At 47.1% G+C, this 16,149-nt stretch overlaps 1 protein-coding gene across 1 annotated transcript in view; it reads left to right on the plus strand.

The window, feature by feature from the left end:
- GRHL2 (grainyhead like transcription factor 2) overlaps nucleotides 1–13,737 on the plus strand; it is a 154,342-nt gene extending 140,605 nt beyond the window's left edge. The window contains exons 15-16 of the mRNA XM_032415818.1: nucleotides 11,675–11,739; nucleotides 13,623–13,737. Coding sequence (XP_032271709.1) covers nucleotides 11,675–11,739; nucleotides 13,623–13,737 — 180 coding nt within the window. The remainder of the gene's footprint in view (nucleotides 1–11,674; nucleotides 11,740–13,622) is intronic.
- Nucleotides 13,738–16,149: the final 2,412 nt, after the last annotated feature.

The raw sequence follows: 16,149 nt of genomic DNA on the forward strand, positions 1-16,149 counted from the left end.
AAACTGCGACATTGGAACAGTATCGTGGGTTTTGTGGGGCAAAATATTACAATGTATAGGATAGGACTAGAAGTGGAATCGTACAATATGTGGTCTTTTGTGGTTGGTTTCTCTCACTGAGCATAATGTTTCAAACACGGTGTAGTATAATCAGTACTTCATTCTGTTTTATCGCTGAATAATAGTTCATTGCATGGATATACGACATTCTGTTTTTCCAGATTTGTCAGGTGATAGACATTTAGGGTTTTTCCACCCTCTGAGTGTTGTGAATAATGCTGCTGTGAACATGTACAAGTTTTTCTTTGAACCCTTGTTTTCAGCCACTGAGTAACCACTGCCTATACTCCTCCACCACAGCAGAGTCGAGCTTTTGATCTCTCTTAGGGGAACTAATTTAACACCTTCCTTGCTTTGCTTGGCTGTGGGTGTGGGGGAGAGTGGTGCACGGTATCCTTTGACCTTGTAGGCCGGGGAGAAATCAGGTTTGCTCTGGGCAGATGCCTTGGGGCAATTCTGACTTTATCTCCCCTTTGTTAAACCTGGAAAGAAAAGGTTTTACTGGTGCACCAACACAAGCTATCTCCTTGTTTCTTGAGTGGGTCATATGGGCAAGCAGGGCCGCAGACGCTCCTTCCGGATTCTCAGGTGACTTGGTCTGCTGGTGAGCTCCAAAGGAATGACATCCATCAGCAGCCCTTGCAATTTGGGGGTGGCCGCCAACGACAACGGGTTCTATTTAAGTGAAGACTTGAGCACACCATGAAGTAAGAAGGCAGGACACTGTAGTTGTACGCTAGGTTTCTTTGGGGCCTGGGTGGGGTAAGAAATGGCTATCTCCAAGGCATGCGTTCTCAGAGGACCAGCGCCTCACTAGTGTGTGGCATTTTACCACACTTACCAACACGCACATGGAGATTCAGCGTAGCCTTGTGAGCCAGCATATGGGCTTTGGGCTCAGAAACCCACATGTAGATCGTCAAGCTCTTACTAGCTGGGCAAGCTACTTAACCTCTTCTTCATCCTTCAGATGGAAATCATAATAGTACCTACCTCACAGGATTGCTGTGGGGATGAAATGAGACACCACACATAGAACTCCCTGTCTGGTTCCTAAGTACCCGATAAAGGTTAGTTTTTATTACCAAATCAGAGTTAGCAAAGATCGCGGGACACTTCCTCCTTTTCCTCAGATTTTGGATTTCTCAAATAATCAGCTACTTTATGGATATGGTCTAAAAGATGGAAAGCTTTTTTGGTTCGTGATTCCATTCTGTAATTTTCCACTAACCTGGCATTTTGGTGGAGGCATGGAACTATGGAAATGGCACAGGTAACTGGGTCAGAAATTCTGGAGGTTGTGTGGGAGTTCCCCTTCTCAAGCCTAGAGACAGAAAGCTGCTCCCAAGGAATGATCTTTATGCCCCACAGTCCAAAACCCCACATTAAGCAAAACTTCCAAAGGAGAAAGCAATGTGACTCTGGTCTCTATGCTTTGTTCAGCTCTTAATTTTAAAATAACATCATTCTGTGTGTGTGTGTTGGGGTGGGGGGGTTATATTTTTTTTTTTAACAACTTAAAACTGCATACAAAAAAATCCTAACTTTTAAGAAAATCTGTTTAATCAAGAGACATTATACTTGACTTCAAGCCATCACTTTGAACCCTGTCAGTGGTTGAAAGTGGCTTTCTTTTTTTCCTTCTTTTAAGATTTTATTTGTCAGAGAGAGAGCACAAGCAGGGAGAATGGCAGGCAGAGGGAGAAGCAAGCTTCTTGCTGAGCAGGGAGCCTGATGCGGGACTCGATCCCAGGACACTGGGATCATGACCTGAGCCGAAGGCAGATGCCTAACTGATTGAGCCACCCAGGCGTCCCGAAAGTGGCTTTCTATAAAAGCACAGTCCCCCACTCATTGTGGACCCAGCAGATACTGCGGGCCTAGGATGTTGCTTCTCTAAGTGGGGGATTCCACTGGATTCTCCTAGGGTACTTTTCTGTGATGCCATCCTGGAACCCTACACCTGACCTTCAGAATCAGGCTGTCTGCGGTGGGCCCAGGAATCAGCACTGGTAGCACACTCCCTGGCTGACCTGAAAGCACACTAAAGTGTGGGAGCCACTGCCTGGTGTGTACATTGCTGGGAACTGATATCAGGGTCAGATTCTGCCTTAGGGTCCTATGTGCATATTCACTCCAAATGAATCATCCCCCTCATTATCCTCTTTTGGGGCCAGAGTTCTTGCAAAAGTGGATTTGAGCAGGGGAGTGGCCCTGCAGGCTATTTCATGCGTGTAGACCCACCTCTGTGGATTTGGGGAATTGGCCTGGGTCTAGGATACCTCCTTCATCCTCCATCAAAGGTGTGGGAAGACCACATCCTTTCTTTATTGAGGAAGGTGCTCACAGTCTTCCAGGGAGAGCAGACCTCCCAACTCCAAATGTAAAAGTGTGTCTTGTGCAAAGTAAGTGTGTGTCTTGCAGTTTTTGAAATAGGAACACCTGCTTCATATCAGTATTCACATTGTCTTATTCCCCTCCTGAACTAGTCTTTGAAAGGTTGGCTGTGCGTCACCTTCCTCAGCTGTAAAATGGAGTCATGGAAAACATAAATGAGTTAGCGCAAGCACGCAGGCGCTCTATCTGAGCAGGTGATGGCAATGACAATGAGGAGAACACAGCTGCTCCTGCAGCAGGAAGACTCGGGTTGCTTTCTATTGGAGAACCTTCTCTCATTTCTGCTGTTAACCTCAAATCCCCTATCCTCAGCCAAGCATTATTTAGATGTAGAAGAATCCCTGTCCTGGGAGATAAAGAGCCCCCCCAAAAAGTTCTGCATTTTTTTCTTTTTTAAAAAAATGATTATCGGCAACCAGTGGTGCAGTGTTGATTGATCACAGACAGACTAGAACCGCGTTGCCACCCTTCCTTCAGATGGGAGGTCTGAGTCCGGCAGACTCACTCACTGAGCAGTTTGGGGATGGTGACGGTGCTCCTCCAGCCTACACAGATTTCCTAGAGTCTGTTAAGTCAGGTCACTCAACAGGATGGAGTCGTTCTGTTATCTGGAAAGTGGGTTGTTTTTGTGCTCAGCAGACATTGTAGTCTCCCTTGAGATGATACGACTGGGTTTGCCTTGAAAGGGTCACACGTCCCCTCAGAAGCTCAGACACGGCAGCATGCACAGGAAAGAATGGGTTGGCGAGCGTGATTGAGCTCCAGTCACAACTGTGGAGTCTCGCACCTGACCCTCTCAATCCTGTTTCCTTGCTCACAAAATGTGGACCATGCCAACTTTGAGGAATTGTTTTATTTGTACTCTCCTTGACCTCTCACTATCTTAGAAGGAACTCTTGACCACAACAAAGAGAAATGGAATTATTGGGTCACTTTGCTACAGGACTGGATAATTCTTCTTCTTTTACTGGTCCTGAACCTCCCACACCTTCATTTCACATGCCACAAAATCATTATCCATACAGAGGTAGACACTTGATAGAAAAAGAAAAACGGTTCTCTGTCAGCGGATGTTAATGAATGTTCCCATACTTGGTATCATTTGGATAAAGTAGACTGTTTCTCTTTTCATCTGCATGTTTGATATCATGTCAACCAAGCCACTTATGTAACCTTGATAATTCACTTTGGCTTCTTTATTCGTATAGTTGGGTTTTATTTATTTTTTAAAAAATTTATTTATGTTGAGAGAGCACAAGCGAGAGGGGCAGAGGGAGGAGAGAGAATGTCAAGTAGACTCTGGGCTGAGCCCAGAACCTAATGCAGGGCTCGATCTCACAACCCTGAGATCACAACCTGAGCCAAAAGCAAGAGTTGGACACTTAGCAGACTGCACCACCCCTATAATTAGGTTTTAAACTTGATTACAGACAAGGATTTGGTGATGATGATGGTGGTAGTGGAGGTGACATGGTGATGATGATGGTAGTGGAGGTGACATGAGTTTTCAAAGTTTTTTTGACTTTTCTAAGTGATTTTACCTAGTAATCCCACACATGAATCTTCAGCTGCTGTAGCCTCCTTCTAATCCCTGAACCCCCAAGGTTTACTCATACCTCAAGGCCTTTGCCCCTGTTGCTTCTTCTGCCAGGAGTGTTTTTCCTCCATGTGGAGAAGGCTCACTCTCTTATTTCCCTCAGGCCTCTGCTCACATGGCCCTTGCCGAGATGGGCCTTGCCGTACCACCTACAGAAATGGCATCTCTATCATCGTTCCCTCACCATGCTTTGTTTTATTTCATAGCACTGATCACCACTCGGCATATTTAACCTTTGCTAGACATTTATTTTTTTTCTCCTCGCCAGTAGAGTGTAGAGCTCATGAGCACAGGGAGTTGGTGTCTTCTGTGTATCCCCAGATCCTTGAGCATAAATACTTGACTGCCCCGAGCACCTGCTGTACACACGCCCCCATGCTGAGTGCTGCAGGTAGCACGATTTCACATGCCTTGCTTCATTGGATGTTCACAGTACCCCTGTGAACTTGGCAATGCAAGTATCATCATCACCATCCTACAGAGGTAGACTGAGGCCCAGGAAGGGGGTCTCCCAAGGTCTGATAGCTCCACAGAGCAGTGGAGCCAACTTAAGCCCTCGAGCAGTTTAAGTCCAACGAGAGAGATGTCCACATATGAAAAGTTATTTCAAGAAGAATAGACTTTCCAGATCACTGCTCACCACAACTGAAGGAAAGAAGAGAGGCAACAAAAAAACCATCAGGCAAGAAGTAGTATGTGTAGGGGTTGATCCCACACAGTCAGGGTTCAAATCCTGGCTGTGACACTTTGTGTGATGTGACTTTGGGCAAGGTACTTGACCTCTTTGTACCCCAGTTTCATCATTTCTGAAATGAGGATAATAATAACATGGGATATTATTACTAGGATAATGATAAAATGACATCTAAGGTTGTTGTGATGATTAACTGAGTTCATATACATGGCATTTAAAAGTAGCACACAGAAATTCTCTATACATAGATGGTAGGTAGGTACATACATATGTACATACACAGGAGGTGACTATAAGCACTATGGGGTAGGGAGGCAGATTGAGACTCCTCCAAGCCAAAGGGTAGAGATGGTCTCTGTTGGTGCAGCTAGCTGATGCACACAAGGGAAAATTTTGCTCACGGGCTCGGTAGCACCCTCTTCAGTTCAACGGAGTTGCTCATGCATGGAGTAAAGGCCATTACTCCCTGATTCTCTTGACAGGTCAAATGCAGCCACTGATGATGTGTTTGCAAGCAAGAGTCCCCTCCTTCTTAAATGTGTGTCTTAGAGCCTACACTGAACTGTTTATAACTCCAAATAAAAGTCACTGGCTTCCAGAGTAGGCTGTTCTGCTGAGTGTCTCTAGACAAGGCAGACTGAGTCCTACACTGGTGAAAACCAATGGGAGTCTCTAAGTTCTGCCTGTCACATACCTGAGGTGTCTGGGCAAAGAGAATGCTTCACAAAATTAAAGTCTAAAAAGTTACAGATCATCAGACAACCAATAACACATTGATGAGATAAGTCTAAGAACCTAGTATCCTCCTGGATGTAAAGGAAGTCTTTTGGGTCTTTAAAAATATCAATAATGGGTTTTAAAAATTATGAAAGTGGATTATCATTTCAGATAAATTGAAAAGCAGAAATTAAAAAGCAAGCACTCCTAACTCCCCCATTTGAGAAAACTATGACGCGGGCACGTATTTTCTGTGCATAGAAAGGAGGGTTTATGGGTGATACCGTCCAGGTCCCAGGCGGAAGGAATCCTTCTGTAACCCACTGACAGATGGCCAGCTTCTTCCACATGAAACCCTGCAGAGTCTCACTTCTTCCCAGGGTTCTGAATTTGGCAAAGCACACTTCCTCGCCTGGCATGGAGGCGGAGGACGCCGTGTCACTGTGGCCTGGTACCAAGCTGCCTCTGGCTTTGCCTTTGACAGTTGCATGGAGGGCACAGCTTTGCCCTTCAGCCTCACATATGCCCATTTTCTCTGAGCGTTCAGAGTCTGAAACCAGACTGCCAGATTGTTCCCTTTCCAATCTGTCGCTCCCACTTACTAGCAGGTACATTATTTAATGACTGTAAACTCCAGTTGCCTCACCTGAGAAACAGGGCTCATAAAAGGACCTATTCCCCTGTAATGATGGGAGGATGGAGCAAGTTCTTAGATGCAGAGTGTTCGGTGCCTCTACGATGGGCACTCAGTAAGCACTCAGGAAACGCTAGCCGCCGCCGCCGCCGCCGCCACTACTCCCAGGAGACCCTGGTCCGACTGGAAGTGTGCGGGGTTTATGCAGGTTGCCCGGCTCTGGCTGGGCAGTTATCAATTGATGTGTGAGCCGAGGTAGTTTTCATGCTTTGGGACACTGAAAAGACAAAGAATCAGAATCACTTTTCTTTCAGAAGAGGGGAACCTACAGATAGGAGTCTGGTGATGTTGGGTAGAAAAATGTCCCTATTTTATTTTAAAAAGAAGTTCTGAATGACACCCACCAAAGTTAAAAAAAACCCAACTCTTTTAGGCCAAGCAAGTCAGAATAATTAGGTACAAATAACACGTAGCCCAGGACTCCAGGCAGACAGCGAGTCCTTAGGTACAGAACGTTTATCAGGGATTCTTCCTTTTTTGTGCAATGCATGTCTTTGGTAGTGTGATGAAGTCTATGGGCACTTTTCTGAATAATGTTTTTCAGTGTACAAAATAAACACAGGATTACAAAGGAAACCAATTATGTTGATAACATTTCCGTCATAATAAAAAATGTTTGTGATCTGGGAATACACGTGCTCCTTTTTCATGCATTAGCTATCATGATCTGTAGGCGGGACTAATAACTACTGTACTTCCGAAGGGTGAGGGATGCATGTGATTGATATTTCGAGATATCTGCGGTAATTCTACCATGACATGAAAATACCTGTGATTTCCATTGGTAACAAAACACAGGCACTGCTAACATTACTGTATGTTCGTAACTGAAGGGAAGGCTAAATTAAAGCTGAGGGTTAGTGAAAATAAAGAGGTCCGCTTTCCCCACCCAAGTTCATGTGCCTACTCTTCAGGCATCTGCAGGCCCCGGGTTAAGAAGCTCTGGCTTAGACCAGCCAGGAATTGCTGAGGAAGTGGCAGCTCCAGAAATGAAGCCCAGGAGAGTTGCCCTTCCAGCATTCGTTCTGTGCACCAGCTCTGTTAATGGGGTTTTAGAACCCCAGGGAGGGGGGAAGGAGGTGAGCTCACTCCTGACGAATGGCCGTGGACACCTCCGTCCTCCTTCCTGCGTCCCTTCGGCAAGGCTCCGGGTGCAGAACCCGCTCACGTCAGCATTTCTCTTTTGATTTGCATGTACAGGTGTGGACACACTGGGAGACCAGACAAATAGTGTAAGTTGTAGATACCAGGCTTGGGCAGAAGGGAGAAAGGAAGTAGAAATTCTCCCGAAGGGAAACGGTAGTGAACTTGGGGAGGGCTGACAAGGGTGTCAATCCTACATTATTCAGAGCATCTCACCTGATTTGGAAATAGCATCAAGATGCTCAAAGAAACTTACTCGTCTTAGAGTTTATTTAGATAGATATAACATAGTGTCTTCCCAAACAGTTGCTGAAGAAATTTGGGTTTCTGAGGAAGGGATGGGGAGCTGTTGTGCAGCCAGGTTCTGTAGGAATGCAGTAGTCCCCCTTATTCCTGGTCTCCCTTGCAATGGTTTTACTTACCTCCAGTCGAATACGGTCCAGAAGCAGATAGCCTAATGCCATGTCACAGTGCCTGCGTCACTCACGTCATTTCATTTTGTCACATAGGCATTTTATCATCGCACATCATTACGAAAAGAAGAGTGAGTACAGTATAGTAAGCTATTTTGAGAGAGACCACATTCACGTAACTTTTATTACAGTACAATTTTTAATTACAGTAATAATTGTTCTATTTTATTATTAGTTATTAATCTCTTACTGTGCCTAATTTATAAATTAATCTTTATCATAGGTATGTATGTGTAGGGGAAAACATGGTATATAGAGGGTTTGGTATTATCTGAGGTTTCGGGCATCCATGGGGGGTCTTGGAATGTAGCCCCCACGGATAAGGAGGGACTGCTCTACTTCCAAAATATAAGCATTTCTGGAAATCTTAAATTCTGTATTTGTAATTTTATTGAACGCTGATGTATTTTGGCTTATCTTTGCGGTCCAACACATGATAGATTCTCCTTAGGAGATGTTAGTGTGTATGCGTGTATGTGTGTGATGTATAAAATATTAAATCTAGTATATCGATTATATTCAACTGTTCTTATTTGTCTTGGATTTGTCCAATTCTGAAAGAGGTATGCTGAAGTCTCCCACCCTAATTGTTGTTTCAAGTTGGCCCTTCATCTGTAATTTGTGCTGTGCTGTTGGATGCATACTCTGTTAGGATTGCTATTCTTTTTCACCTTGTGCTTTTTATCATTACATAATATCCATTCTGACCTCATCAACCTTAACTCTTGCCTCGTCTCCCATGACTCTCCTCACTCCCACTCTCCTTCTGCTTGTGTGTGTTTGGGACGGGCCTCCAGCCCGCGCCTCTTTATTCATTGCATCCTGTTAAGTGTTTCTCTGCTAAACATCCAGCTTGTTCTTTCTTTCTCATCCTTCTTTTAACTTTTCTTTTTTTACCCACTCTGACACTCTAACTTCCAATGGAAAAATGCAGTTCAGTGGAAAAATGCAGTTCATCTCATTTGGTATAATGACTGATAGACTTGATTTTCTTCCTTCCGTATTACTTTTTCTTTATTAGTGATTTTACTCTGCATTTTCTGCTTATTTTCTCTTAAGTTTGGCAGCTATGTTATTCTCCACTTTTCCTAAATTATTTCAGTCCCTCCTCATTTCTCTGTGATTTGAAAATAAAATTCCAGTTATTTTTCTCACCAACACTCTAGCTCCCCCACCCTCCCCGAGATGAGGCTTTGGAGCTTTCGTTTCTCCCTTCTCCCGCTAGCCTGAGTGTGTGGGGGTGCTCACCCCGCTGTCCCCACAAACGCCCGACTTCTCGGTGTTGCTGAGATAGTGGATAGTGCTCTCACGCTAGCAAACAATGCGATTTCCCCCTTCATCATCTCCTTTTTACTTGGAAAATCTTTAGCACTTACTTCGCATCCCCACTCCGTCTATGTAAACACACACACAGCTAGATATAAACTGTATGTCTTTAGTTATATATATATATATAAATCAATATAATAGAAAGAGATATATGTAGGGAGAGGGTAAATGTAGAGTTTCTATTCATTTAAAAATTTATGGCACAACGCTGGTTGCCTGTTGTCTTCCCCCTTTGCCGGCTGAAGTCTCCCTTCTGATGCATTTTCTATGTAATGTTCTTCTGTGGGATATTTGGGTGAAATTCTCTCTGAACCCTTGCATTTCCTTGATACCATTTTTTTCAGCCTGGGGCATAGCAATCCTGGTGTACAGGATTCTTGGGGTTAAGTCCTTTTTTTCAGTTGCCTGAAGGGGTTACCCCACTATCCTTTGGTTTCTGGGGTTGCAGATGAGAAGACTGGAAGCCATTTTTATTCTTCTGGGGTGTGTAACTTGTTCTGGGAGGTTCCAGAATCTTTTTATTACCCTTTGGAGATCTGGCTCTTTTCAGAATGGCCAGATGCATGAGTATTTCCACATTGATCTCTCCTGGAATTCAGGACACCCCTCTTGTCCAAAAACATGGGTCTTTCTTCCATTATTTGTTTAATTATTTCCTCTTCTGCATGTGTTCCTTTTTCTCTATCTGGGAGTCTGGAGAGTCACACCTCATAGGGCCTGTGTTTGTTCTTCAAATCTCTCTTTTCTGTTTTCCCAATCTTTCGTTCCATTCATGAGTTCCTCTGTGCTGTCTGTCTCTGCTCTGCACTTTGAAATTGGTTTTCTAATGGATCTTTCCGAAAACTATTGGTTTGCTGTATTGACCACCAATCCTTCAATTCATTTACTGAACTTTAAAATGTTTTTAGTTCAATAAGCATATCTTTAGATCGAATTTTGCACGTGTGTGCCATCTTCATAAGTGGTCTTTTATGTTCTGTTCAAATGAATGCCTTCAACGCAAGTGCTGTCAATTTCCTTTGCTGCTCCCAGGCCACGTTATTTCACATACTGCGCTCATTGCCCTCAGCTGTGGCGGGGCGGCGGCCGGGGGGGGGGGGGGGGGGTGTCTGTGTGTGGTCCCGTCGGTGATGGAGCAGTGCCGTGGGGCAGGCGGGCCACTGCTTCCCCAGGCTCCTGTTGCCCTCTCACCCTGGCCCACCTGTTCTACTCCTCTGGGCTTATTCTCAGGGTAGGGAGTCCTTCCTGTGCAGGAGGAGGAATAAGGGACGGGAATCTACGGTTCTCGTGGGATAAGCCCTTCCGGGGATCCAGAGCTGCCCTGCATGTGCTCTAGGGCTCTTCAGCCTCTTTTTGGAGCCCCTGCTCCACTGCCCAGTTGTCCCTGTCTCAGACCCCACCTGCCCCAGCCGATTGTGAGCCCCACCAGCCTCGGGGCTCAGAAGAGGCGGGCGGATTGGATTCGGGATGGAGAAAGCATGAAAGGCATTTAGGGTAGCCTTTCTAGAATTCATCTCCAAACTATGATGACTTTATATTTATAAAAGTGAATCACAATCATTGTAAGAGGGGGAGAAAACAGCACAGAATGGTACAAAGTAGAAAGTGAAAGGATCTCCTAGTTTCTTTCCATTCTTCCAGGGTAGCCATTGTTAATAGCTTGCCAGGTCCCCCACATAGTCTCTATTTCCTTACATACTTATTTCTTAAAAAGTACAAATGGGGTCACACTGTATGTACCATTGGGCGGTTTGTTAGCTTTTTTTCCCCTCAGTGTGTTAAGGACTTTTTTTTTTCCCATATAGACTTGCCACATTTTTTAAATGACTGTATGGCTTTCAACTGTGAAAATGACAAAACATGCTTAACGAATGGTTGTTATACACAGTTTTCTCTATTATGAACAGTGATGCCCCTGTCTTCAGCTTTCAATGGTGGATTTTACTCTATTGGTATTTGTAATTCTCTGTTGTTTTATCAACCTTTTGGCCTTTTTTCTTCAGGTTTCATATCTTTGTGGGAATGATCTTCCTTCCTTGAAGATGATACCAATACAAAGAACTTAAACTTTTATGGTTTCAGCCTTCACATGTAAATCTTTGATCTGAAATTTATTTTGATGTAAGAAGTGGTTGGGGTGCCTGGTTAGCTGTCGGTAGAGCGTGCGACTCTTGATCTTGGGGTCGTGAGTTTGAGCCCTACATTGGGCGTAGAGCTCACTAAAAAAGAAAAAAAAAGGGAAGTGGAGAAGGGCTTCAGCTTAACTTATTGAATGTTTTTTCAATATGGCTACTTATTTAATCCAACATCTCAGTTAGAGTCCATCTTTTACTGCTGATCTGAGATGACACCTTCATCATAGATTAAATTGCCACATGGCTGAATCTTTTGTTGAATGATTTAAGGTTTGTCCGAGGGAGAGTCTCGCACCTGGGGCATGTTGGGAGCCTGACTCCTGAGTGAAGGATACTGACACCCAGGAGAATTTCCAAGAGAGTGAAACTGGAGCTTTCCCTCCTGCTTGGCTTCCCCTTCCATGCTCACCTGCCTTTCTGTTACTGGTGTTACAGATATCTGAGAAGTATGGGCTGCCTGTGGAGAAGATCACAAAGCTTTACAAGAAAAGCAAAAAAGGGTAAGAAAGAAACTTTAACTGACTTCGAAATCAGATCAGTCTACATGGTGCCTTTAACAAAAAAGATGGTGCCTACCTTTTGTTAGTTCTGTTGTCCACCTTTTATAGAAATTGTGTGTCATCCTTACAAAGGATTGCTGAGCCGCTTGCAAATTGAAGGCATTTTGAAGATCTTAGTAAGAGAGGGAGGGAAGGAGACAGTGCATTGTCATGATGCTGGCTGAGACGTCCCATTCCAAGGACAGGATGAGCCGGTGGAATAGAAGGGTCCAGAAGTGGTGAGGACACTGGGGAGAGAGGGGCAAAGTCACCCCTCTGCAGAGAGCTGGGTTTATAAAGGATTACATGCTGCTCTTGGGATTGGTTTCAGGATGACACAGTAAGAACAGGAAGCGTTCAGGGTGAAGAGAATTTTTCTGGGGGAATTATTAACCAAATGATCTAAATGATCATTGGACCTGCTTGTTCTCAGTGTTAAGAACAATACCTCATTTATTGGGTGTGCAGTAGGTTCTGGGCCCCCTGCAGGTGCTTCGTGGGCCCTGTGCTGTTCCCCCTCACACTGCCGGTTCTAAGAGTAGAGGCTGTAGGAGCCGGATTTCGTTCCAGGAGAGTTTCCACTGACTCAGCTTCTGGAGCTACTTTCCTAGAAAATGCAGAAAATGGGTTTTTAAACTCTTCTCTGAGCCTCTTGTCATAAAGGAAATTGATTTATCTGAGATGCCCAGGCTTTCTGAGTGGTAGATTGGGAGTCAAATGGGAAACCTTTCCCTCTGGGGCCCTTGTTGGCAGGCTCACTTAAATGCATATTACAGTTTTCTCCACGGCCCATGCAATAGGCTGAGTGTATTCCTTTGATGGTGAGATTTGGGTGGTGTCTCAAGGTCTGACTGCTGAGCTGAAATCCTCGGTGCAGACATGCATGCTGATGGTGATAACGTTTCACTTCCATCGAGCACCGTGTTGGGCCCTATACTAAATATATTACTCCTTACAACAACTCTATGGCAGGGTTGTTTTTCTTATTTTTGCAGAAGAATAAACTGAGGCTCTAAAAGGCTAAAAAACTTGCCAGACGACACATAGCTGTCAAATGGTCAGTTCTTCGATGGCAAGCTGAGATCTGTCTGATTTCCAAATCAGGAACAGAGCCTGGAAGTTGTTGATTCTCTTAAAACTAAATCCACTTGGATAGTTGACCAAGGAGTAGGTCACATATGGTGAAGTGCGAGCTTCAGAGTGAGGCAAAGCAGTTTCCAATCCAGCTCAGCCATGCATCAGCTGGATGAACCTGGGGACCTGATTTTACTTCCCTGCACTCAGTTTTCTCATTTGCAAAGTGGCGATGGTCACACCTACCTTCAAGGCTGCTGGGAAGATTAAAGACAAGGTCTCGGAAGCACCAAAACAAATTACATGCTTGGCAAAGGGTAGCCACACTTCTTGATTTTCCTTTTTCTCCATCTATGGAGTACTTTTTTAAAGTGCATTTTCAGGAGGCACTATGGTTTAATGAAAACAGGGACCTGCTTAGGCCCTGGCTCTATCAAGAGCTACCTCTGGGATTTCAGGCTCACCTCTCTGGGCCCCAGTTTACCAATCTATAAAGCAAGGGGGAATGATCTCTGAAGACCCGTTTAATAAGGACTCACGAGGTTAGTTCTGACAAATCGAGACTTTGTTTTCCTCAAACTAGTTTCTGGGGAAAGAAAATACGATGAGGGTCTTCTTTTCCTGCCTTACCTCCTCTCTCCTCCATCCTTCCCAGCCTCCCTTGCCAAAGAATGGCTAAGGGAACCCCCACCCAGCCTGGAGTCTGCCCTTGCGCCCCGCTCCTTGTTGATGGCATCTTTGTTTCTTCCCCCCACCCCACTCCCTGGCAGCATCTTGGTGAACATGGACGACAACATCATTGAGCACTACTCGAATGAGGACACCTTCATTCTCAACATGGAGAGCATGGTGGAAGGCTTCAAGATCACACTCATGGAAATCTGAGCCCTGCTCTCGGCCTCCCCTCGGCAGGGGCCCTGGGTGCCTTCCTTCCCAGTAGAGACGGAGACCCCGGCCTGAACCCAGGCACCCACCTCCCCCACCTCACAACCACTGTTACAGACCGTGCTGGGAGCCGGGTGCGACACGGAGCCCGTTCCTTACCAGTGTGTTCGGCCCATCCACTGACTCCTACTGGAGCCGAAGCCTGAGCCCCTCAGGAAGGTGTGCTGGGCCGGTCAGACACTTATTTATTGTCCACCTGGTTCTGGAGCCCGGGGTCCAGGCCCGCTAGGACGCTGCAGGACACTGCTGGCCCCAGATGAGACCGTCCAGAGCCCTCCCCTTCCAAGGGAGACACAGCCAATCCGCTCGCCCCGAAGAGCCCGAGCACGTCGGGGTCCTTCTGCTTCACCTCCGCCTCTCCGGAGTGGCTGGACCGAACGGGCTCTGCCGCTGCGCTAGTCCGCGGGGGCCGGAGGTGGACGCCGCTTCCTGGTCAGAGAGCTGCAGGTCGCCCCGGGGAAGGCCGTCTTGCTAAGCACCTCCCGGGGTTTCAGCGAGCGGCCCCCGGGCCTTGTGCAGGAAGACGTTCCGCTCCGCTGTAATTAGTAACCCAGCAGGTATGCCTGGCTGTCCTGTACATAGTGTTTATAATATGGCAATAATATATTTTACCTGTGGTACGTGGGCATGTTTACTGCCGCTGGCCTTGGGGAGACACGGAGCCGGGACTCCGCCTCTGTGCTGTGCAGGAGGCGCCCCGGGTAGGGAAGTGGCCTCCGGGGCGCCGGGAAGGACGCTCGGGGGGGCGCGCCCGCCCTGTGGGCCGCGGCGCTTGTCTGGCGCTGATGCCCGGCCTGGCCGTGCGAGCCGCCTGGGCCGTGGCGGAGGTCGGAGTGCCGCGGGGAGCTTGGCGGAGAGCCTGCGGGGCGCTGTGCTGGGGCCCGCTGCAGAACTCCTTGGTGATCGTGAGGGCCTGGCCCCTGCGGAGTGCCTCACGGTTTACAAGTGCATCCTTCATCTCAAGTGGCTCCCCTCGAAGCCGACCGCAGCCCTGCGAGCCGGGCCGGCAGCTTAGCTCCGGATCCACAGGCCGGCGCTGCTTCCCGCGGCCGCCTCTGCTCCGGGCTGCTGGGTGGGGGGCCGAGGGCTGGGGGAGCGCCCCCAGAGCGCTCTGGCTCTTCTGCAGGCAGCCTCCCGAGGAGGACTGGGAGGGAGAAGGTCCCGTCCTCCCGCACATGCCTTGGGAGACCAAGAGGAGAAAAAACGCTTCCCTAAACCATCACGGAATGATGAGGCGTCCTGGGCTGCTGTCCTCTTTGAAGGGACAGGTAGGTGGTCTTGGGCTTTGCATTCACCCTCGTGGGCTGAAGCACCAGGCTTTTGGTAGCCAGACGTGTCCTCCACCCAAGGTCCTGCACTGGGACAGGTTCTATGTATGGGCCTCGATTTGTTTGCGAAGCACTTTGATGTCTTACCTGGGGGGCTCTCTCTCCAAGGCCTCCCTGCCTACCCCCCGTCTGGCCCTGAGGCCCAGAGCAGGACGGAAGGGCTGTTTTCAGCCCAGCTGTCTCTCCTTGAGGCTGCAGAGGATTTGAATGGGACGGAGAGCAGGGGCCGCACCTAGGGAGATGTCGGGGTGGTGGTGAGGGGGCACCTTTCTGTGTGTCTTCTGGACACCTTACCCCTTCCCGTGGTGCCAAAGGTTTGCATCCTGGATTCAGTTCTGCTCCAGCCTGTTCCCTCCTCCCCCACTCTGACTGCCATGCCCTGGACCAGCAGCTTGGGGACCCTCCTGGGTACTGACACGGCTGTGTTCTATGATGGACACATTCGGTGTTGGAAATAGGTGATGTACCATGCACTTCCCGTGCTCCTTGCCTCAGGGGTGGGCTCAAACATGATTGGCAGACGAAATGGCAAATACTATTGGGCTGGGGCATAGACTCCAGAGCTGGGAAAAGGTAAAATTTTGGGCAGTCTGACACAGGTTACGCTACCCTTCTTTCTCTAGGCTCTGTGGGAAAATGTTTGCCTGTCCTGCCCTAGTCCGAGAGTGACTCAGAGATGCTTTGCATTTGTTTCCGGCCCTTGAGCAACCACTGGGGTGACCCTTACCCACCAGAACCAAGACTGAGGCCAGTGCCACTGAAGGGTGGTGCAGAGCATCACCTGCCATCTGATCTGCCCCCCCCACCTGTCCCCTCAGCATTCTCAGAGTGCCCGTGGCTTAGCGTGGATGTGTCCTCCACTGTGAACATCAGCAGAGCTTCAATGAGCACAATGTTCTGAGCAGAAACACTCTAGAAAGATAGGAAAAACTGCCTCCTCTTTTGTCCCTCAAATTAATCACACTCAAATAAATATGCTTTTAAAAAAAATCCATGTAAGATGAGGGAGATGTAAAACAAGTAT

The sequence above is a fragment of the Phoca vitulina genome, unplaced genomic scaffold (assembly GCF_004348235.1).
Source record: "Phoca vitulina isolate PV1807 unplaced genomic scaffold, GSC_HSeal_1.0 scaffold18, whole genome shotgun sequence".
Classification (NCBI taxonomy): domain Eukaryota; kingdom Metazoa; phylum Chordata; class Mammalia; order Carnivora; family Phocidae; genus Phoca; species Phoca vitulina.